General features: G+C 38.3%; 1 protein-coding gene across 1 annotated transcript; it reads left to right on the top strand.

Annotated features, from left to right (window-relative positions):
• Nucleotides 1-10,754: 10,754 nt before the first annotated feature.
• LOC127623884 (hairy/enhancer-of-split related with YRPW motif protein 2-like) lies at nucleotides 10,755-16,737 on the top strand. The gene is made up of 5 exons (XM_052098464.1): nucleotides 10,755-10,890; nucleotides 11,651-11,729; nucleotides 11,837-11,920; nucleotides 12,101-12,182; nucleotides 14,053-16,737. The coding sequence occupies exons 1-5, from the start codon at nucleotides 10,808-10,810 to the stop codon at nucleotides 14,697-14,699; spliced, it is 975 nt and encodes a 324-aa protein (XP_051954424.1). The 5' UTR covers nucleotides 10,755-10,807; the 3' UTR covers nucleotides 14,700-16,737.
• The last annotated feature ends 1,392 nt before the right edge of the window (nucleotides 16,738-18,129 follow it).

The raw sequence follows: 18,129 nt of genomic DNA, 5'->3' as shown, positions 1-18,129 counted from the left end.
TTTCCTGGCTCTTTCTCCAACCTTGTGCTTCCTCAGGGTCGGTGATACCCAAACCAAGAAAGCATTGAGCTCCTTTCTTACAAACAGAGGGGAGGCCAAACTTAGTGTTATTGCTTGAAGGTTTTTTTGTTTGTGTTTTGTTTTTTGCACATCATACGAGACCAAGATAAACTCTGTGCATAAGCTGTTATTTCACCCTGTTCACAGATAAATGTGAACAATGAAAGGTTATCTTTTAAGAGATTCCATGTGTATCAACTTTAAATCCCCAAAAACATATATATAAATAGTTATTTATAAAATAGTTATTCCTTTCAGACACTCCTTGGTAGTCTTAAAGGCATCTGTAAACAACAGAGATTCCATAGATTTCCAGCCAGGCAGGCCTTAGCAATAAAACCAGACCAGGTCACATGACCTCCTTTTGTTTGTTTCTGATATTATAAATAACTAGATTTGGACAATCTTTGAAGAAAATATGAGTGGTACTTGCCCTGGCAAAACTCGCTAACACGATACTAGGGTGTTGTTAGTGGTTGCCAGGGCGTTGCTTTGCGGTTGCTAGGTTATTCTGGGTGCTTGACAAGGCGTTGCTAGGTGGATGCTAGAGTATTCTATGTGGTTGCTTACTGGCCCAAATCAAAAGTGCCCAACCCCAAGTGTCTACAATAATCTGGTTCCTAGATTTGGCTCGGCCAGTCCTTTAAATGTAAATTTATGGGATTTTTCGACTGTCTTGTTGTTCGCCAGGTGAAAACCTAGTCTAGTCTAATCACTTCAAAAAAAAAAAAGTTAAAAAATTATTTGCATTTCATCAACACGTTTCCACTGAGTGGCATTAAAAACATTTTCTTCCAAACACATGAGGTTTTTATGTTAATGCTCTATTGCGCAATATGATCACAATCAAACAAGCTGTTAGTTATCTGTTTAATGTAAATGCTAAAATTAACATTTAACACAGCCTTACAAGAAGTGAAAACCGTATCCGATCTGACGCCATTTGCAGTCTCTGTTTATTGTGCACTTCTGGAGCTTGTCGAGAGTAACATTAACTAAGATAATATATTATATAGATTTTTTTTTCACTTCTTGAAATGTCTAAGTTAATGTTTCACATGATTCACATGTAATGATTCCCGTGTATTCATTTATAAACCAACCTGAGCACGATGAAACTTCCTGACTTGAAGTCTTTATTACAAAATTTGTTTTAAATGCCCTATAAATGTTTAAATGCTCCATAGAATGTACATCTATTCAGAATATCCCTGCTCAAGTAATACGAAGAAACTGAAACATGCTCGTTATTCCCCTGAAGCATTTCCGGTTTGAGCTTATCCACATCCGGTTCTATCCGAATGCAGATACAGATAACTTTGCAATAGGAATAGAAACAGATACAGATACAGATCATTGCTTTTCTGCACACCCCTAGGGCCTTTTTTGCACCAGCAAACTGCTGCGATATGTACAACGAGACACGCAAAATAATATTGCAAAAATGTAGGTATAGTAACGTGATTCCGTTAGACCAGGTTGTGATTAGCACAGGTACCAGAAGAGGTTACCCTTCATTTCTTCTGTTTGCATGTCTAAACAGTGTAGAAGAGGAAATAATCTTGTTGGCCTTCACTGACTGGTGCCACATATTAAAGCATATCTCTATCTCTCACTGTGGTTGTATCCTGTCGGCTCAAGTAGTGATTTCACAGAGGTCTGGACACTTAATGTGCATGCTGATGACTTCCTTTCTCTTGTCTGTTAATTACTTTTACACATTTGCCTCTTGATTTTGCTCAGACTGGGGGCGTTCAGGGCAGCTGCTTCCCTCCAAGCTCAGTGAGCCTGAAGCCACTGATCTGGGATCAGAGCCAGACTGCTTTTGCAGTCATGCAAATTTTCAGTATCATACAGTAACATCGATGCACTTGTAACCTGCTCCATCATTTTGAGTCATTTAGTGACCCATAAACACATTTTTTCCTTTTTACTCCAGTGCACCACAACATCTGTAATAGATATGCTGTGGAATAGGGCTTTCCATTGGTGGAACTGGAAAAACAGTGAGTTTAGTTGAACACTTGTGAAAATACTGTATTACAATGGACTTTTTTGATATTTTGTTTATTTGGCCCATATGCTCTGATGTCCCCCTGCTAAATAAATAAAATAAATAATAATAATAATAATAATAATAATGTTCATATTAAATATTATTGTCCTGTTTTCCAGTAAAAATATTGAAACTATTGAAAATATTGATCCCTAAAACAAGATAAATTTACTTTAGCAAAATGAATGAGCAAAAATAAAGACTGATTTTCAGAGAATATATCGTGAATTAAGTTTATTTTTCTACCCCATTTCTCATTTCAGGCATAAATATAACAGAATTTAGTCAGGTAAATGCTTATAACAAGAAAAAGCGATTTGTCAATGGGATTAGAAAAATTATTAATTAATGAACATTACTTATTCTTTGAAAACATTTTAATCTTGCACAATTATGCTTCTCAAGTAAATTTATCTTGTTTTAAGGATGTTTAAATATTTTTTTACTGTAAGATGAAAATACTTATAAGGAATTGACTTTTTGCACTGTAAGAAAGCTAAAATTTGTTTAAAAAAAAAGAGTATTTAGCCCTCAAACTTGGTCTGAAGAACTGACAATGCTTCAGAACCGTTGGGTTCCAAGTTCCAACAGTGGAAACGAAGCTATTGTGTATATAATGTAGGTGCCACAGTGAATAAAACGTACGCACAACAATTGAGTAACAAAGTTTGAACAATGAGAGCTGAATGCAGGGGGAAACCCCATGGCTTCCTCAAGCTTATGTATCCTGACAGGAAGCTCAGGTCATAAGACAGGAAGTAGAGAAGGGGCACCTGTCTGTGTGTGTTCTCTTAAAGAGCTAGAAGCGGGTTGAGTGGCCCCATAAATGCCAATACTTACGCAAGCTATTCTTGTATTATACAGTGAATCCACACTGCTCACTATATAACATTTTAGAACTTATTTCTTAAAATAATTAGCTTGTTGACATGAGTATAGACTCTCTTGATAGCCATGCAAAGTGACTTTGTACTGACACTGTGACATAATGCTGGCACACACTTTCACCATTCACCATTCACTTTAATGCAACTTTTTTCCATACAGTGAAAGTGAATGGTGACCGATGCTAACATTCTGCCAACCATCTCATTCTGCATCCCACAGAAGAAAGAAAGCCATACAGATTTGTAACAACATGAGGGTTAGTAAATGATGACAGAATTGTCATTTTTGTGCGAACTATCCCTTTAAGCATGGGGTTGATGGGTGCCGTGGCCAAATGCCGTAAACATTGCGATGGAAAGCCGTAAAAGAAATACTGCCCTGAATCTGAGAATGGCAGGAAGGGCCCTATTATTCTGACCCATTCTCCTCAACGTTGGCCCATACGACGCCTGGAGCCTGTCTGCCATGAACTCGCTTCCCAGGATTTCCGACTCACGGCCAGCGCTCTGACTAAAAGGCAAATATTTCACTCCAGAGACGTGCAACACTTCCTGATATAGGATGCACTTGCTTGTCTCTCTGTGACCTTAAAAACTAATAAAGTGCCTATAATATGACTTCGGAGTCAAATGTCCACAATTCTAGGATATTGTCAGTTTGTGGCAGTTCGCTCTTCCACTGACAGGAAAAATAAACAGATGCCTGTTTGTTTCAGATTGGATAACACTAAGACAGAAGTAGGATTATTTACTCGGGGTTAATTGTTTTAGTTTGACACTGAAATGAAATCTCTTCTTGTGCTAAAATACAGAAAGTCATCAAGGGAAATAACCAGGTTGGTGATAATAATTTTTTTGGTGACATACTTTAAAGTCACACAAGTTTCCAACAACCAAGGAAACTGGATGTTACTCCCTTAAACCAGTTTAAGGTGATTAGCTTATCTCCAAACTGGACAGGCTGGTGTGCTATGCTGGGTTAAAAGGGTTTGGGGACCAGCAGGCTGACCAGCAAAACCAGCTAAATACCAACTTGGCCAGGGTGGGAAGCCAGCGAAAACCAGCTTAGGATAGGGTTATGATCTCATTAACATCCCAATTTAATTGACTTCAATAGAGTGCAACAGTGTTCACACACTTTTTCAGCCCTTTTGGTTCCGGAAGTATTATTTTTATTTTTTTCCATTAATTTCTTCCATAGGCATTTCATAAAATACTTCATTAAAGAGTTCTAAGTCATGAACCAAATCAACCAGCTTAGAGGTCAATCCCAACATTTAAAACTTTTATTTTAAGCAGAAATGTATTTGAAACAAGAAGGCAAAGACAGTGTACTTAAAGGGATAGTTCACCCAAAAATGAAAATTCTCTTATCATTTACTCACTCTCATGCCATCCATGATGTCTATGACTTTCCTTCAATTTATAATTATTATCTAATTAATTATTGTTATTTGAGGGGCTTTCTCAGCTATTATTTATATATGCGATTAATTAATCGGGACACCATGCAATTAATTCTATTAAAAATTTTTATAGATTGACAGCCCTAGTAAATAATATATTTTAATTTATTACTAAATATTTAGATATACGCAAATATGAGTAGCTTGAGGGTGTAGGAGAACCGACCCAACTGCATCAACCACATTGCGTCATGGAAGTGGGAAGTTGCTGCAGAGCTTGTTTTCTGATTGGTGGATCGCTTCCCTTCAGGATTCATGGGTAGTGTAGTTCTTCACAAGGAATTCTGCTGCTAAACAAAACATTTTTAAATAAACACAAAATGGAGAATTATTGCTACAACAGAAACAAATGCTATCAAATACAACCTCAGAGCACATGATACAATATATCTTTTAAGGTTTTTAAGTTATCGATAAAAATATATTCCACTATTTTTTTTTTCTCCCCAATTTGGAAAGCCCAATACCCAACGTGCTCTAAGTCCTCATGGTGGCATAGTGACACACCTCAATCCAGGTGGCGGAGGACGAATCTCAGTTGCCTCCGCGTCTTAGACCGTCAATCAGCACATCTTATCACGTGGCTTGTTGAGCTTGTACCAGGGAGACGTAGCGAGTGTGGAGGCCCACGCTATTCTCCACAGCATCCACACACAATTCACCACGTGCCCCACCAAGAGCGAGAACCACACATTATAGCGACCAAGATGATGTTACCCCATGTGACTCTACCCTCCTTAGCAACCGGGCCAATTTGGTTGCTTAGAAGACCTGGCTGGAGTCACTCAGCATGCCCTGGATTCGAACCCTCCGACTCCAGGTGCGGTAGTCAGTATAAATACTTGCTGAGCCAGGCTCAATATATATCCCTATTGAAAAAATTATCAGATTTTCACTTCCGGACCTAAACTGTTGTGCTCTCTTGACACTGAACATTCAGTCTTTGTGTTGGTGGTCCAGATCTTTGCTCCATTTGCTGTCATCACCCCAGCTATAATCATTGTTAACCAGTGGATCCTGGTTCTGAGGAGAATTTGCTGAGGGGTACTAAATGACCATGTTGTTTTATACTATTTTATTCTCACTATACTTAAATTTAACTAAACAAATGTTTATTCACCCTGAATCACAAACAGGTCAGTGTACTCTCAAGTAAGAGGCCAAGCAGAGGAAGCTGGTGCCAGGGTAACATGTCCGTTGCCATGAAGCAGTTAACTTTGTTTTAAAAAGGCAGTTTGCGATTGACTAAGGGCAGCCTTGTGTTCAGAGAAGGGCTTGAGATTGTGGCTGTTGCTGTTGTTTTCATTGTGTGCTTGGGACTCGGGGAGGGTAAGAACAATAATGCATGTAATGCTGATTTTGGAACGGATCCACCCAGCTTTTCCCATGCTGGCCAGCCTTGGGAACCACTGATAGCATGGCACACTAGGGCTGAGCCCCTCTCGCCGGGCCCAGGGGCAGGGCTGCCTGCCTTCTGCAAGCAAGTATGTTTGGGATGAAAGGAATCCTTCCTCCTGCCTGGGAATAGAAGAAGCACACACAAACATCCACGGCAAGTTGCATCCCAAGGTTGGACTGACTTCGCCACATGCTCAAGCCGCAAAATTCTCAGAAGTGACATTGATGAGCTTGTAGCTCCACTCTGCTTTCCGGCAGACTTGATGGCAGCCATATTCTGGCTCTTGTTTTGTAGTCCTGGCCTGAATTGATATCAAAAGCTGTTGTTTTCTATCAGCCAAGGATAAAACACACACACAAACAGAAACCAAGGAGTCAGGGAAACTTTCGTTTGCTTCGCATTGAGTAAAAACATAACTTTAAAGGGTTAGTTCAGACAAAAAAGTACTCAACCTCATGTCATTCCAAACCCATTTGAATATTGAGGAGTGTTTATGCAGCACCTTCCCATACAATTAAAGTTAATTGTGACCAGGGACAGAAATTTACTTTCTTATCCACCTTTTTCACAAGCAGCAAAAATACCCATTATGCTTAGCTTGTTCTTCCAATGCGGATGCAACAGACTTCCGCTTCACAACTTATTCCCATTACCAAGCACTGAAATATCACTAACAACCATCAAAAATGGAAGCACAGTCTGTGTTTCACTTTCACTTTCTCAATAATGTCTGCATATGGTCATTAGGTTCCAACGGCAATCCCGAATATATGAGAACACAATCGCACACATTTGCATGGTAAAGTTACTGGATTCCAGCGCTCTCTGCTCTCACTCTGTATGTGTGTGTGTGTGTGTGTGTGAAAGAGAGAGAGACACAGATATTCAGTACGCAGAGAGAGAGAGAATTCACGTATATGATGTGCTAGATTTCATTGCGTTTCTTGATGTGCACTTCAATATGAATACAGCCAAATCTAGGCAATCTAGAAATCCGACTGGATGCTTTATTAAGGTTTAAAAAAGAGGACATGTCCATGAAAAGAGGGTGTATGGTCATCAGCGTTTCCATTTGGACTGCTGGGTAGCTCAGCGAGTATTGACGCTGACCTCCACCCCTGGAGTCGCCAGTTCAAATCCAGGGTGTGCTGAGGGACTCCAACCAGGTCTCTTAAGCAACCAAATTGGCTCGGTTGCTAGGGAGGGTAGAGTCACATGGGATAACCTCTTCATGGTCACTATAATGTGTGGTTCTCGCTCTCGGTGGGGCATGTGGTGAGTTGTGCGTGGGCCTCCACACGTGCTACGTCTCCGCAGTAACGTGCTCAACAAGCCATGTGATAAGATGCAGGAGGCAACTGAGATTCGTCCTCCGCCACCCGGATTGAGGCGAGTCACTACACCACCACGAGGACTTAGAGCACATTGGAAAGTGGGCATTACAAATTGGGGGGAAAAAAATACATTCAAAATATCCATTTAAAAATCTTCCGATTTATGGCATTATTTCTGCATTAACAAGTGCATTGGAACTTGCAACAACTGCATTAACAAGTGCTTCTCACGCACTTGATATGAACCTCGTAAAGATTATTAATTAAAAAACAACAAGGAGCTTGGGTTAAATGATCTTCACCAAAATGGCGGAGAGTATTTGGAAGTATCTGTCAATGTTTTAAAAAATAGGCAAGTGATAGAGAATTCGTTTAATGCAACATCTACTTATTTCATCTGGTTTGACTATAAATGTTTCAGCATTGGTTTTGTATGGGCTTATTTTAATGACGTTTATTTTACAGTAGTTTTAAAGCCACCGGTAGTTGTTATAACACCCTATAAGCAGATCTTCATTCAGAGCCTCCGCTGCTCGCAATCACCAGTAAGGTTAGTCTAGCTGATAACAACAACTAAGGGGAAGTGTGGAGCGTCCGAGAGGAAGTCTCTCACAGCAATGGCGCCATCCATGGAGAAGTCAGGAAAAAGGTGGATAATGTGGCAATATTTGAGGGCATCAAAAAAAAACTACACCCTTTTATGTAAAACTATTTTTAGTAATATAAGTTCCAAATTAATTAATTATGGCTGTTACCTATTAATATAAATAACCATCAACTCAAATTATGTGACAATATGTATGTATTGAAAATATATCCTAAGCCCCCATTAATTTTTCTGTACCTAAAAGTGAGTTTGTCAGACCCTAAAGTTCTCCCTTAAATTGTGTTTCACAGAATACAAAACATTATATGGATTTGGAACAACATGAGGGTAGTAAATGGCAGAATTTTAATTTGTGGGTGAACTGTACCTTTAAGAGTATATGTTTATGAGACAGTGAAGGAATTAAATCAGGAGTTGCCCTGTTCAACAGCACAGTTATATTTGCATTTATTTTTGAAATTTCAATGTATTCTGCATTTACAAAGCTTTATAGCTTAATGTATGGCTGGTCTCCTGTCAATATTATCATAATAATACTGTTTATCCTAAAAAAGGATTTTAAAAATTCTTGAGTGGGCAACTGGGCATATCCATCAACATGGGAAAACGAGGGAATTTCCAGCTCTGTGAAGCCGGACAGACTGCTTTAATTAGCCCTTATGTACTTCAGGTCACACCTGGGAAAGCTGCAGTCTGCCCTGGGCAATGAGAGGTTGTTGACAGGCTGATTGGAGCTATCTGTGGTGAGGACTGGATCTGGTGTAGGGTGTTAAAGGCTGCGGATGATGAATAAGTACTGAAGTTCCAGCCTACTAAAGAATCTGTTTATATAAATATGCATGCATTTGAAAGTATCAATGGTCTGTCAAAATTTCGTCTACAAAACATGCTGCAGTTATTTTATATGTTATGAACTTTACATAAAATGTTCTGCAGAATAATCAGCACAACAGAACAAAATCGTTCAACAGGTTCAACAGATTCCAATTCCAAGTTGCAGAAATGAACAAAAGGCCATGCTGCCCTCCTCTACAACGGTAGCTAGATATTTCTGAGGTTGTATATCATGTTAGTTAAACTGGGCATGCAACAAATAAACAATGTGAAGAATAGGGTTATGAGCTGTGGCTGCAGTGGTGGGGGTGCCGCCTGGCTCACGGTAACCTCCCAGTGGCATCGGCCCTGCCGGCACTCCCTGTGTTCCTGGCCACCTCTCACATGGTGATTGGGTTTCAGCGCAGGGCTCCAAGCTGTGTGAACGAGTCATCACACTGGCGACCTGCCTGGGAGACTGTGCTATGCTCCACCAGGGGGAAGGCACATGACAAGGGGGGGTTTTGTGAGCCCAAACAATGTGCCGTTTACACTGTTTTAACCCAGAAAATTCACTACAGCTGTGGCCTCCAAGGATGAGAAGCCCATGTGTGAAAGTGTGTGTCACGGTCGTGTGGGCGGGTTAGGGTGGTTTAGGAGGACATTTTTTCGGTTATAAAATGGTAATTACGAGGGTATTATGTTATAAATGTGGTTTATGAGGATGTTTCTAGTGTCCCTATAATTTAACTCGCTAAAAAATACATACTAAACTATGTTTTATTGAAAATGTAAAAATGCTAAACTTTTTTTTCTGAGGGTTAGGTTTAGGGAATAGAATCTATAGTTTGTACAGTATAAAAATCATTATGTCCATGGAGAGTCCTCATAAGGATAGCCTCACCAACAGGTGTGTGTGTGTGTGTGTGTGTGTGTGTGTGTGTGTGTGTGTGTGTGTGTGTGTGTGTGTGTGTGTGTGTGTGTGTGTGTGTGTGTGTGTGTGTGTGTGTGTTAATTTCGGCAGCCTACAGTTTTGGGCCAATCCTTACATAAATAAAATACCTCAGTACAACTATCATCCTTCTATGTGCAATTTTTATAGAGACACTTACTGACTTTAAGTGTAAATGTATATGTTAAGGAACTCAAATTCCAAACTTGCTGATGAATTTGAATAAATGTGTAAATAAACATTTTAAACTCTTCCCATTAAAATAAAGTAAATAAAAAAGTCAAATAAATAAATTTATTAATTAAAAAGAAATCCATTTATAAATAAACTAAGTATAAGTAGAATAAAGACATTTCAATAAACTGTCAAACAAATAAATATTTAAAAACTCCAATAAAAATATAACCAGTAAAATAAAGGAAAATTCAAGAAAGAAAACAAACAAATATATACATAAGTAAATAAGACATTTAAATAGACGGTCAGACCATCTTGTTCCAAACATATTTTTTGTATTTAATTACTTGCAATTTATTAAGAAATGTGCAAATAAATATTTGGAAGCTCTTGAAACTAAAGTAAGTAGGCCTATTTAATAAATACATAAATAAGAAATGTGAATTTATTTGTATTTGATTTATTGCAATTTATAAATTATTTCAATTATTGCTTATTAGGAAATGAGCAAATCAATATTTTTTAACTTTTGATAAATAATCAAATACATAAAAAAAAAAAAAAAAAAAAACGATCATATTGTGTTTCAAAACAATTATTTGTATTTGAGTAATTGCAATTTGTAAACTTTAAAAATACAAATTATGCGTTTTCGTGTTAAAGCTGACTACAGCTTAGAAAGTCTGCATCCTCATTTCACCCCAGACACCCTTTACCAAGATGTCTTGCCTACAGTATCTGCAGACTGCAGCCAAGCTCTGTCGGGCGTTGAATCCCCGTCTCCTAAGTTCTCGTGTAAAGTGTTTCTCACGCTTCTGGGGCCCTCGGGTGCAGCGCGCGAGTGTTGAAGCAGAGCAGAGTCAATTATCAAGGGGAATGAATTTTGAGACCTCCATTCGATGGCTCGGGGCGTGTTTGCTGTTTTTCTTTTTTCTTTTCTCCGGTGGGTGTTCCCAAAGCAGGACGTGGGCGTGAATGTGAAACTGAGGCTCCAGCGGTTCGTGGGAAAGCCGCTCAGAAGGAGTTTGTGACTGTACCTGAGCGCACGACATCATCATGAAGCGGCCTTGTGAAGACACCACGTCTGACAGTGATATGGATGAAACTATTGATGTGGGCAGCGAGAATAACTACTCTGGGTAAGCACGGATGGGAAACACATGCAGTTTGTCGTTCTGTAGCATCACTCAAAGTATTCACTATTAAGTGTTATCAGATCTTATGTTGCTTTATGGGAACAGACATAATAAATAAGTCTAGGTTTTTTGGTAGACTAGTTATTTTGAAATTAGATATATTAGGTCCGGTTGACATGTGTTGAAAACTTTTGAGAACTTTTAATAATATTATCAAACACAGACCCATTATACTTAAAAGTATACTCAATAGTTCAATTGAAACAGTTAGAAATGTCATTAAACTTTTATTCTCATGTTTATATTTCAATGTATAAAGTACTGTTGTGCCTAAAGTTTAATGAATTATAATAGGCCTACATTTTAATTTTTTTTATTATTAAGTGTTACTGAAATTTCTCAATGTTTGAATGTATAGGCCTATTAAAGTTGCCTCTATGAAGTAGTCTAGCGATTATAATGACTTATCAAAGTTATTATAAAGTGTTAACAAACAGCTCTGTTCACACAGTAGAAATGTTTTATCATATATCTCAAAAAATTTGCTTCTAGTAGTAGTCTGTTAGTTTACTGGTTTTGTTCAAATATTAAATAGCAAGTCAAAAATATGATTTAATGTCACTGAATCAAACCGACTACATGAGATTACACCAACAAAAGTCATTTTAACGGTCAGATCAGATAGAATTAGCTCCTCAACTGCACATTTTTACTTTTTCACAGTGTACTGATACACTTTCCTCACATTTTTTCTTCCCTGAAGTCAAAGCAGTGGTTCATTAATAAGATGCGGCTCACCTACCACAACATCCCAAGTTATGGCCAGAAAGAAGCGGAGAGGGGTAATTCGCCATTTTGGATATGTTCTTGATTTGATTTTAAGATTATAGTGGATTCATTTCAAACACTGATATATTATATGTCGATTATTATGTAATCATCATTGCAGATCATTGAGAAGAGACGCAGAGATCGAATAAATAATAGTTTATCGGAGCTGCGTCGCCTGGTCCCAACAGCATTTGAGAAGCAGGTGAGATCATGTTAGATTTCTGCTCTAGATTCTGTCTGCTTTATGTATGCAATTTCAAAGTATTGGTTATCATAAAAACACTAAATAAACAGTACTTAAATAGAAGAGGGTGTTGACACATGATTTCATCCATGATACCAACCATATTAAAAAAATGCATATCCCATTTCTTCTCCCTAGGGATCTGCTAAATTAGAGAAAGCAGAAATATTGCAGATGACAGTTGATCATTTGAAGATGCTCCAGGCCACAGGAGGGAAAGGTATGAGTTCTTGGCTACATGGTTTGTACTCTGCCTAACACTGTAGTGAAATCTGAGCGTGGATTTTCCATTTGACAAAATTAAAGTGCAAATCAATGTTAATGGTATAGGATTGAACTCATGGGAAAGCGCTGGCAGGACAAAAGAAGCACTTGACCCTGGGATTGTGTTTGCTTTCATAAATCCATGGGAGGGGAGTGAGGCCACATTCACAGGCTGCACTGTCAGGTTTTGTTAGGCCTTACCAATGAGTGTTAAAACCGAAGCACTGAAACAAAACAAACATACAAACCGTTCAGGTCACAATCCCAGTCAGTCTCTTGAGCACTGTGGGGTTCCGGTGGTCGGTGCAATTGATGGCGTATCTCTGCTTTGATTCATCATGACCAGCACCAGCACCAGCTGTTGGCTCACTCTGGTGCATTTTTGCAATTTTTCACACTAAAATGTAAAGGCTCACCATTCACACAAACTGTGGACTAAAATAATAAAAATAACTCAAATTATTAATTAATAATATTGTATACAGTATGTTTACATTCTTTTGATGAACAGAAAGTAAGATTTTTTTTTTATTGTTGTTGTTGTTGTCCTAACATTGAAAGCATGTAATTCTGTTTCTGTTCACACTATTTCACATTGAAAAGTCTTATTTCATTTCAGAGGAGGGCAGCAAGCATTAGAATTCTTTTTTTCTATCACATGCAGGGCTGGACTGGGAAGAGAAATCGGCCCAGGATTTTACATAGCAACTGGCCCAAAAGTTGTTGAGCAGGGATGGGGAGGGGGCTGTTCGATGTCCTTTCTGCATATCGCGGCGCCATTTTGTGATCCGTTCTGCATAAGGCGGTGGCTCGTTTTATCTTAGCGTGGCCCATTTGGCCAGTTTCGCGGCCAACCCACCGGTCTGCTCGGTTCTCCCGATGGCCAGTCCGCCCCTGTAAGGCCCCAAAGTGTGTCGGCCCACTGGGAAAATGTCCGGTTTGCCAGATTAACAGTCCAGCCCTGATCACATGCCATCAAAAATTATAGATCTGACATGTTGTAGGTGGTGCTCTAATGCATTTCAGCCCTCACAGATGTGATCGTCCTTAGACATTCAGTCTAATTTTCAGTTCATGCATTACCCTCATTGTTTTATTGAATATCTTAGACTCCAAATGGACTAGAAGCTCATTCTAGGTGTTTAGCATGCTTTTCCTGCTGGGTAACATATTTTGTTCTGGGCATCTAAGATATAACATTGGATTATTTAGCATAGCAAAGTCAAAGACAAGTAAAAAAAAATGCTTATTTTTTAGAGAACTGCATGATGTTAGAGCAGATTTTAAGTTTTTGGCTACTTGGGGCTTATAGCAGCAATGATCAGCGTATAAAAGAGACATTTGTATTTGATGTCTTACAGAAATCATATTTCACATTGTGATTCTTTTGAAAATCTTTCGATCTGTGTATTAGGGCAGTTAAATAAACTATACAGTGGCATTCCTGGGAATGAGAGCTTTCTTTTGATATATGACTTGTCTATTTAATTGCTATGTGAAATACATTTATATTCATATTAATATTTCTACTTATTACCTCTAGGGGGCACTAATTTGCGACATGAATGTTTTCAGCACATTTTTTGTTATTTTATGTAACATAAATGCAAAAGTGATGGTATTCTTTGAAAAATTCAGATTATAAGCTTTCCAGTGATATTTAATATGCCTGACTTACATATGGGAACTTTAACATTTTAAGCGCGATCTTTTTTCATGATATAGCGCCGTGATATAGGACCCACCGGCAGAGTCATAAAGTTTATGGGATTTTAAAGTTTCTTATAAAAGAGCTTTTAATTATTCACTCTCTGTCTCTCTCACAGGATATTTTGATGCCCATTCTCTGGCAATGGACTTCATGAGCATTGGCTTTAGGGAATGTTTAACTGAAGTGGCCAGATATTTGAGCTCAGTGGAAGGTCTGGACTCCAGCGACCCCCTCCGCATCCGTCTGGTTTCTCACCTCAGCAGTTGCGCCTCTCAGAGGGATACGGCCGCCATGACCACATCCATGGCCCATCAGCAGCAGGCCCTGTACCCGCACCAATGGGCATTGCATCCCATTCCCGCGGCGTTCCTGCAACAGAGCAGACTTCCGTCCTCAGAGACCTCCTCAAGCAGGCTGTCTGAGGTCCCACAGAGGGGTGCAGCCCTGCTGACCCCGTCCTTTGCCCACAATGACATTGCACTAAGAGCGCCATCTACAGGCAGCGTCGCTCCATGCGTACCGCCACTTTCCTCCTCGCTCCTTTCATTGTCAGCTACCGTTCACGCGGCAGCAGCAGCGGCACAAACCTTCCCTCTATCATTTCCTGGAGGATTCCCGCTCTTCAGTCCAAGCTTAACAGTGTCAACGGTGGCTTCTTCGGCTGTAAGCCCTTCTGTTTCCACATCCCAACAGAGCAGCGGAAGTGGTGGGAGCAGCAGTAAACCATACCGACCATGGGGAACTGAAGTGGGAGCGTTTTAAGTGTTGGATTTGCTCATAGCTCTTGTTGCAGCTGGAAATCTTCCATTCTTTGTACATAAAAGAAGTTTGGTCACCACCATGGGGCTTTTTGTGACCAGTTTTACACACTCCTGCACATAAGCAACATAAAAATGAGAAAACTCTCTGGAAGCAAAAAAAAAAGATTTTTACTCATGTGAAAACCTCAAAGGTGATGTGTGTAATTTCTTCGATGTTTAAATACTTGTGTTCATGAAAAATGTAAACACTAGTTCTGTGTCGCTTTTAACCCTGATTGGTTTGTTTGAATATTCCGACTAGCCTGACATTGCAACATTGGTTCAACCAATGCCGTGATTTTGAGTCAGTTTCACTGACAAATAGAAGTTGGGGAAGTGTTCGGGAAACTGTTCGAAAACAATTATTATTTTTGCATTTCAGTTTAGAGACACTAGTGAAATTACACACTTCACTTTTAAGGATGAAGAGCAATGCCATTTTTAAAGAAAAAATCCACATCAATCTCTTTATTCTCTCACTCATCTACTTTGTTCTTGCAGGGAAGTTTGGCTTTTTTGCTTTAAGGAATATTCCAGGTTCAATACAAGTTAAGCTCAATCGACAGCATTTTTTGCATAATGTTAATTATCACAAAAATGCATTTCGACTTTCAAAAAAATTTATAAATATATAAATCCGTGAGGCACTTACAATGGAAGTGAATGGGGTCAATCTGCAAACGTTAGACTACACACTGTTTCAAACATATAGCCATAAGATGTCAACAATATGCAAATTAACATGATTTTAGTGTGATAAAATCACTTATTAACCTTTTCAGTGCAATGTTATATCCAATTTTTCAAATTTGTTGCCATGACTCCGTAATGGCGTAAACCTGAAAACCCTAAAATGATGGTTAAAAACTATTTGAGCAACTTAACAGCTCAAATAATACACAATAATTCATATAAATGCTTCTATAATTATAAGCACATTTCTCCTTGTAGACCCTCCAAAAATTGCCCTTATTTTCTACAATTGTAAGTGCCATACTAACATCGATTTTTTAATTTTATTTTATTTATTTTGGGTTTTAAGAAAAGTAGGGACAAAAAATATTTTTCTGTATAAACAACATTATGCCAATGTTAATGCTGTCAGTTGAGCTTAATTTGTATTGAATACAGAATATTCCTTTTTTGTTGTTTCATGTGAAAAGGGCTATACTGTGTAACAGTGCCTGTGAAAACACTCCTAAAAAAAATATGCTACATTTGAGATTTAATGCTTTGAGATTTTCTTTGAGAAAAAGTGTACTGTCTGATTTTCACAAACACTTGCACACATGTAATAGTTTTTGAGTAAAACAGAAAACTTTTTCGAAGACAAACCAAAGGTTTTGCAGATAATCACTAAAGTAAGGCGTGAATCAGTATTGTTATGATTTAACAATTCAGTATGTAAATCTGTATATGTGTAAGATTCAAACTAGAGATTATATTGAAAATAGATGAGTAAGTTGGTATGATGCACTTCAGTCACTACTGTTTTTGGGGAGACAGGATCTTCTCCATGTTTCACAACAGACCCTGTTATTTTTTTAAATAACATTTACTAATACTCATATCTGAGATTCTCAGTTGAATAATACTACTGTGACTTTGTTACCTTTTTAATAAACATGCCACATTCTTTAAGATGTAACCATTTACTATGCAAAAAAAAAGAAAAGAAAAAAAAGCAGCTGTCCTAAAGAAATTGAAAGAGTTTTGTTTTTCATTCTAACACATATGCCATAAAACCATCATTCTGTTTGCCTTCACCACAAAAGATCCTGGAATGTTATGAGAGAAAGTAATTGTTTTCCCATTGCATCATTTAAGTTCTTGGAATTGTATGTTTGAAAAAGTTCTTTTATGTGTTTTTCTAATAATGCAAAAGAAACCATGAAACAAACAACTGCAGTTATACATGCCACTTCAACACTAATAAATCTGTCAACAAACTTTCAAGTTTGATTAAGCAATAAACTGATTTAACGAAGAAAACACATACACCGTCAATAAATTGAGAAGTTAGTCAGTATTGCTGCATTATCACCAGCAAATTTGTCATAATTTACTCATTTTCATGTTGTTCCAAACCCATCTAATTTGTTCTCCCATAGAACACAAAAAGAGATGTTAGGCAGAATTAGTCTCAGTCACCATTCACAGTCAGTGTATTGAAAAAAGATGCAATGAAAGTGAACAGTGACTGAGGCTAACATTCTGCCAAACATTTACTATTGTTTTCTATGGAAGAAAGGACATTTAAATAGTCACAGAATTGTCCTTTTTGGGTGAAAAAAATAAATGTCTACGCTGCAATTTCCAAAAAAACATTTAAGCTATTTTCATTGGATGTTTATTGTTTTTTGAAGACAAGGTCGCTCAAGGCCCACCATTGGTCCCTCAGGGAAAGCCGTGCGTGAACAAACCATTGGTCCGGGTGCAGTGTGCGCCACATGAAAGCAAAACAACGCCCGTCACTCCTCCCCAAGATGGGTCTTTATGCTGGCCTAATCCACTCCCTTTATGCCAGGGTCTGTTAGACAGATTTACATTAGTAAATCACTGTCACACCATTAAATTCCTTAAGAGAAAAAGTATCAGCATTTCCAAGTGAATAGGGATTAAGGCAAACAGCGCTTGCTGCCCACCGAAATTCATGGGAAAAATGCGGGGCCATAAATCCGCCGGTTATCTGCTTAAGAGCGGCTGATTCTCACGCCGGGCCCCTGCCTTTGAAGTGGCCGTCATATATCAAGGGCACACATGATCTCCCCAAAACATCACACAGCCAGAGAGTCAGCAGTGTGAAAGTGGCCAGGAAGCCTGTCAGCTGCATCATTTTCCACACATGAAAATGGTTAAGCTTCTGCAAAATGCGGGTTATATAGTCTACCCGCAAGATATAAGGAGTATTAAGATGTGATCATGGCTCAGATAGGCTCATTCTAGGATTTAGCACACAGTCGCTTTGACTTACTGAACTAAAAACTGGTAAGGCGAATATCTGGCATATTTACACACACACACACACACACACACACACACACACAAAGGCACGTGAATTTGACCTTTAAAATGCAAATTTGATACACTTTTTTTGTACTTTGTCTAAGTATGTTATTATATACTGTATCTAGCTTTAATGAATTGTCCCCGAAATGCACATTTATATAATTATCCAGCATAAAATTAAGTAAATAAATATTAAAATAACTAAACAATAACATCCTATACCCATAAAGCACAGTACATACATCTAAACACCGCACACATGTCCCTGTACTGTTTGTACTGTACTTGTGAGTGTTTTTTTTTTTTTTGTTTTGTTTTTTTACATATATCATGGATTTACCACTGTATTCTTTGTATTTATTCATACCATGATCCATGATACA

This window comes from Xyrauchen texanus, chromosome 30 (genome assembly GCF_025860055.1).
Source record: "Xyrauchen texanus isolate HMW12.3.18 chromosome 30, RBS_HiC_50CHRs, whole genome shotgun sequence".
NCBI classification, from domain to species: domain Eukaryota; kingdom Metazoa; phylum Chordata; class Actinopteri; order Cypriniformes; family Catostomidae; genus Xyrauchen; species Xyrauchen texanus.
Note: the sequence above shows the minus strand (reverse complement) of the source record. Positions and strands in the feature narration are given on the sequence as shown.

Bases quoted from the DNA above. Each gene is read 5' to 3' on its own strand.
- LOC127623884 (XM_052098464.1), top strand. From the start codon at position 10,808: ATGAAGCGGCCTTGTGAAGACACCACGTCTGACAGTGATATGGATGAA. The intron at 10,891-11,650 runs GTAAGCACGGAT...TCTTCCCTGAAG, and splicing joins AGCGAGAATAACTACTCTGG to TCAAAGCAGTGGTTCATTAA. The intron at 11,730-11,836 runs GTAATTCGCCAT...TCATCATTGCAG, and splicing joins CCAGAAAGAAGCGGAGAGGG to ATCATTGAGAAGAGACGCAG.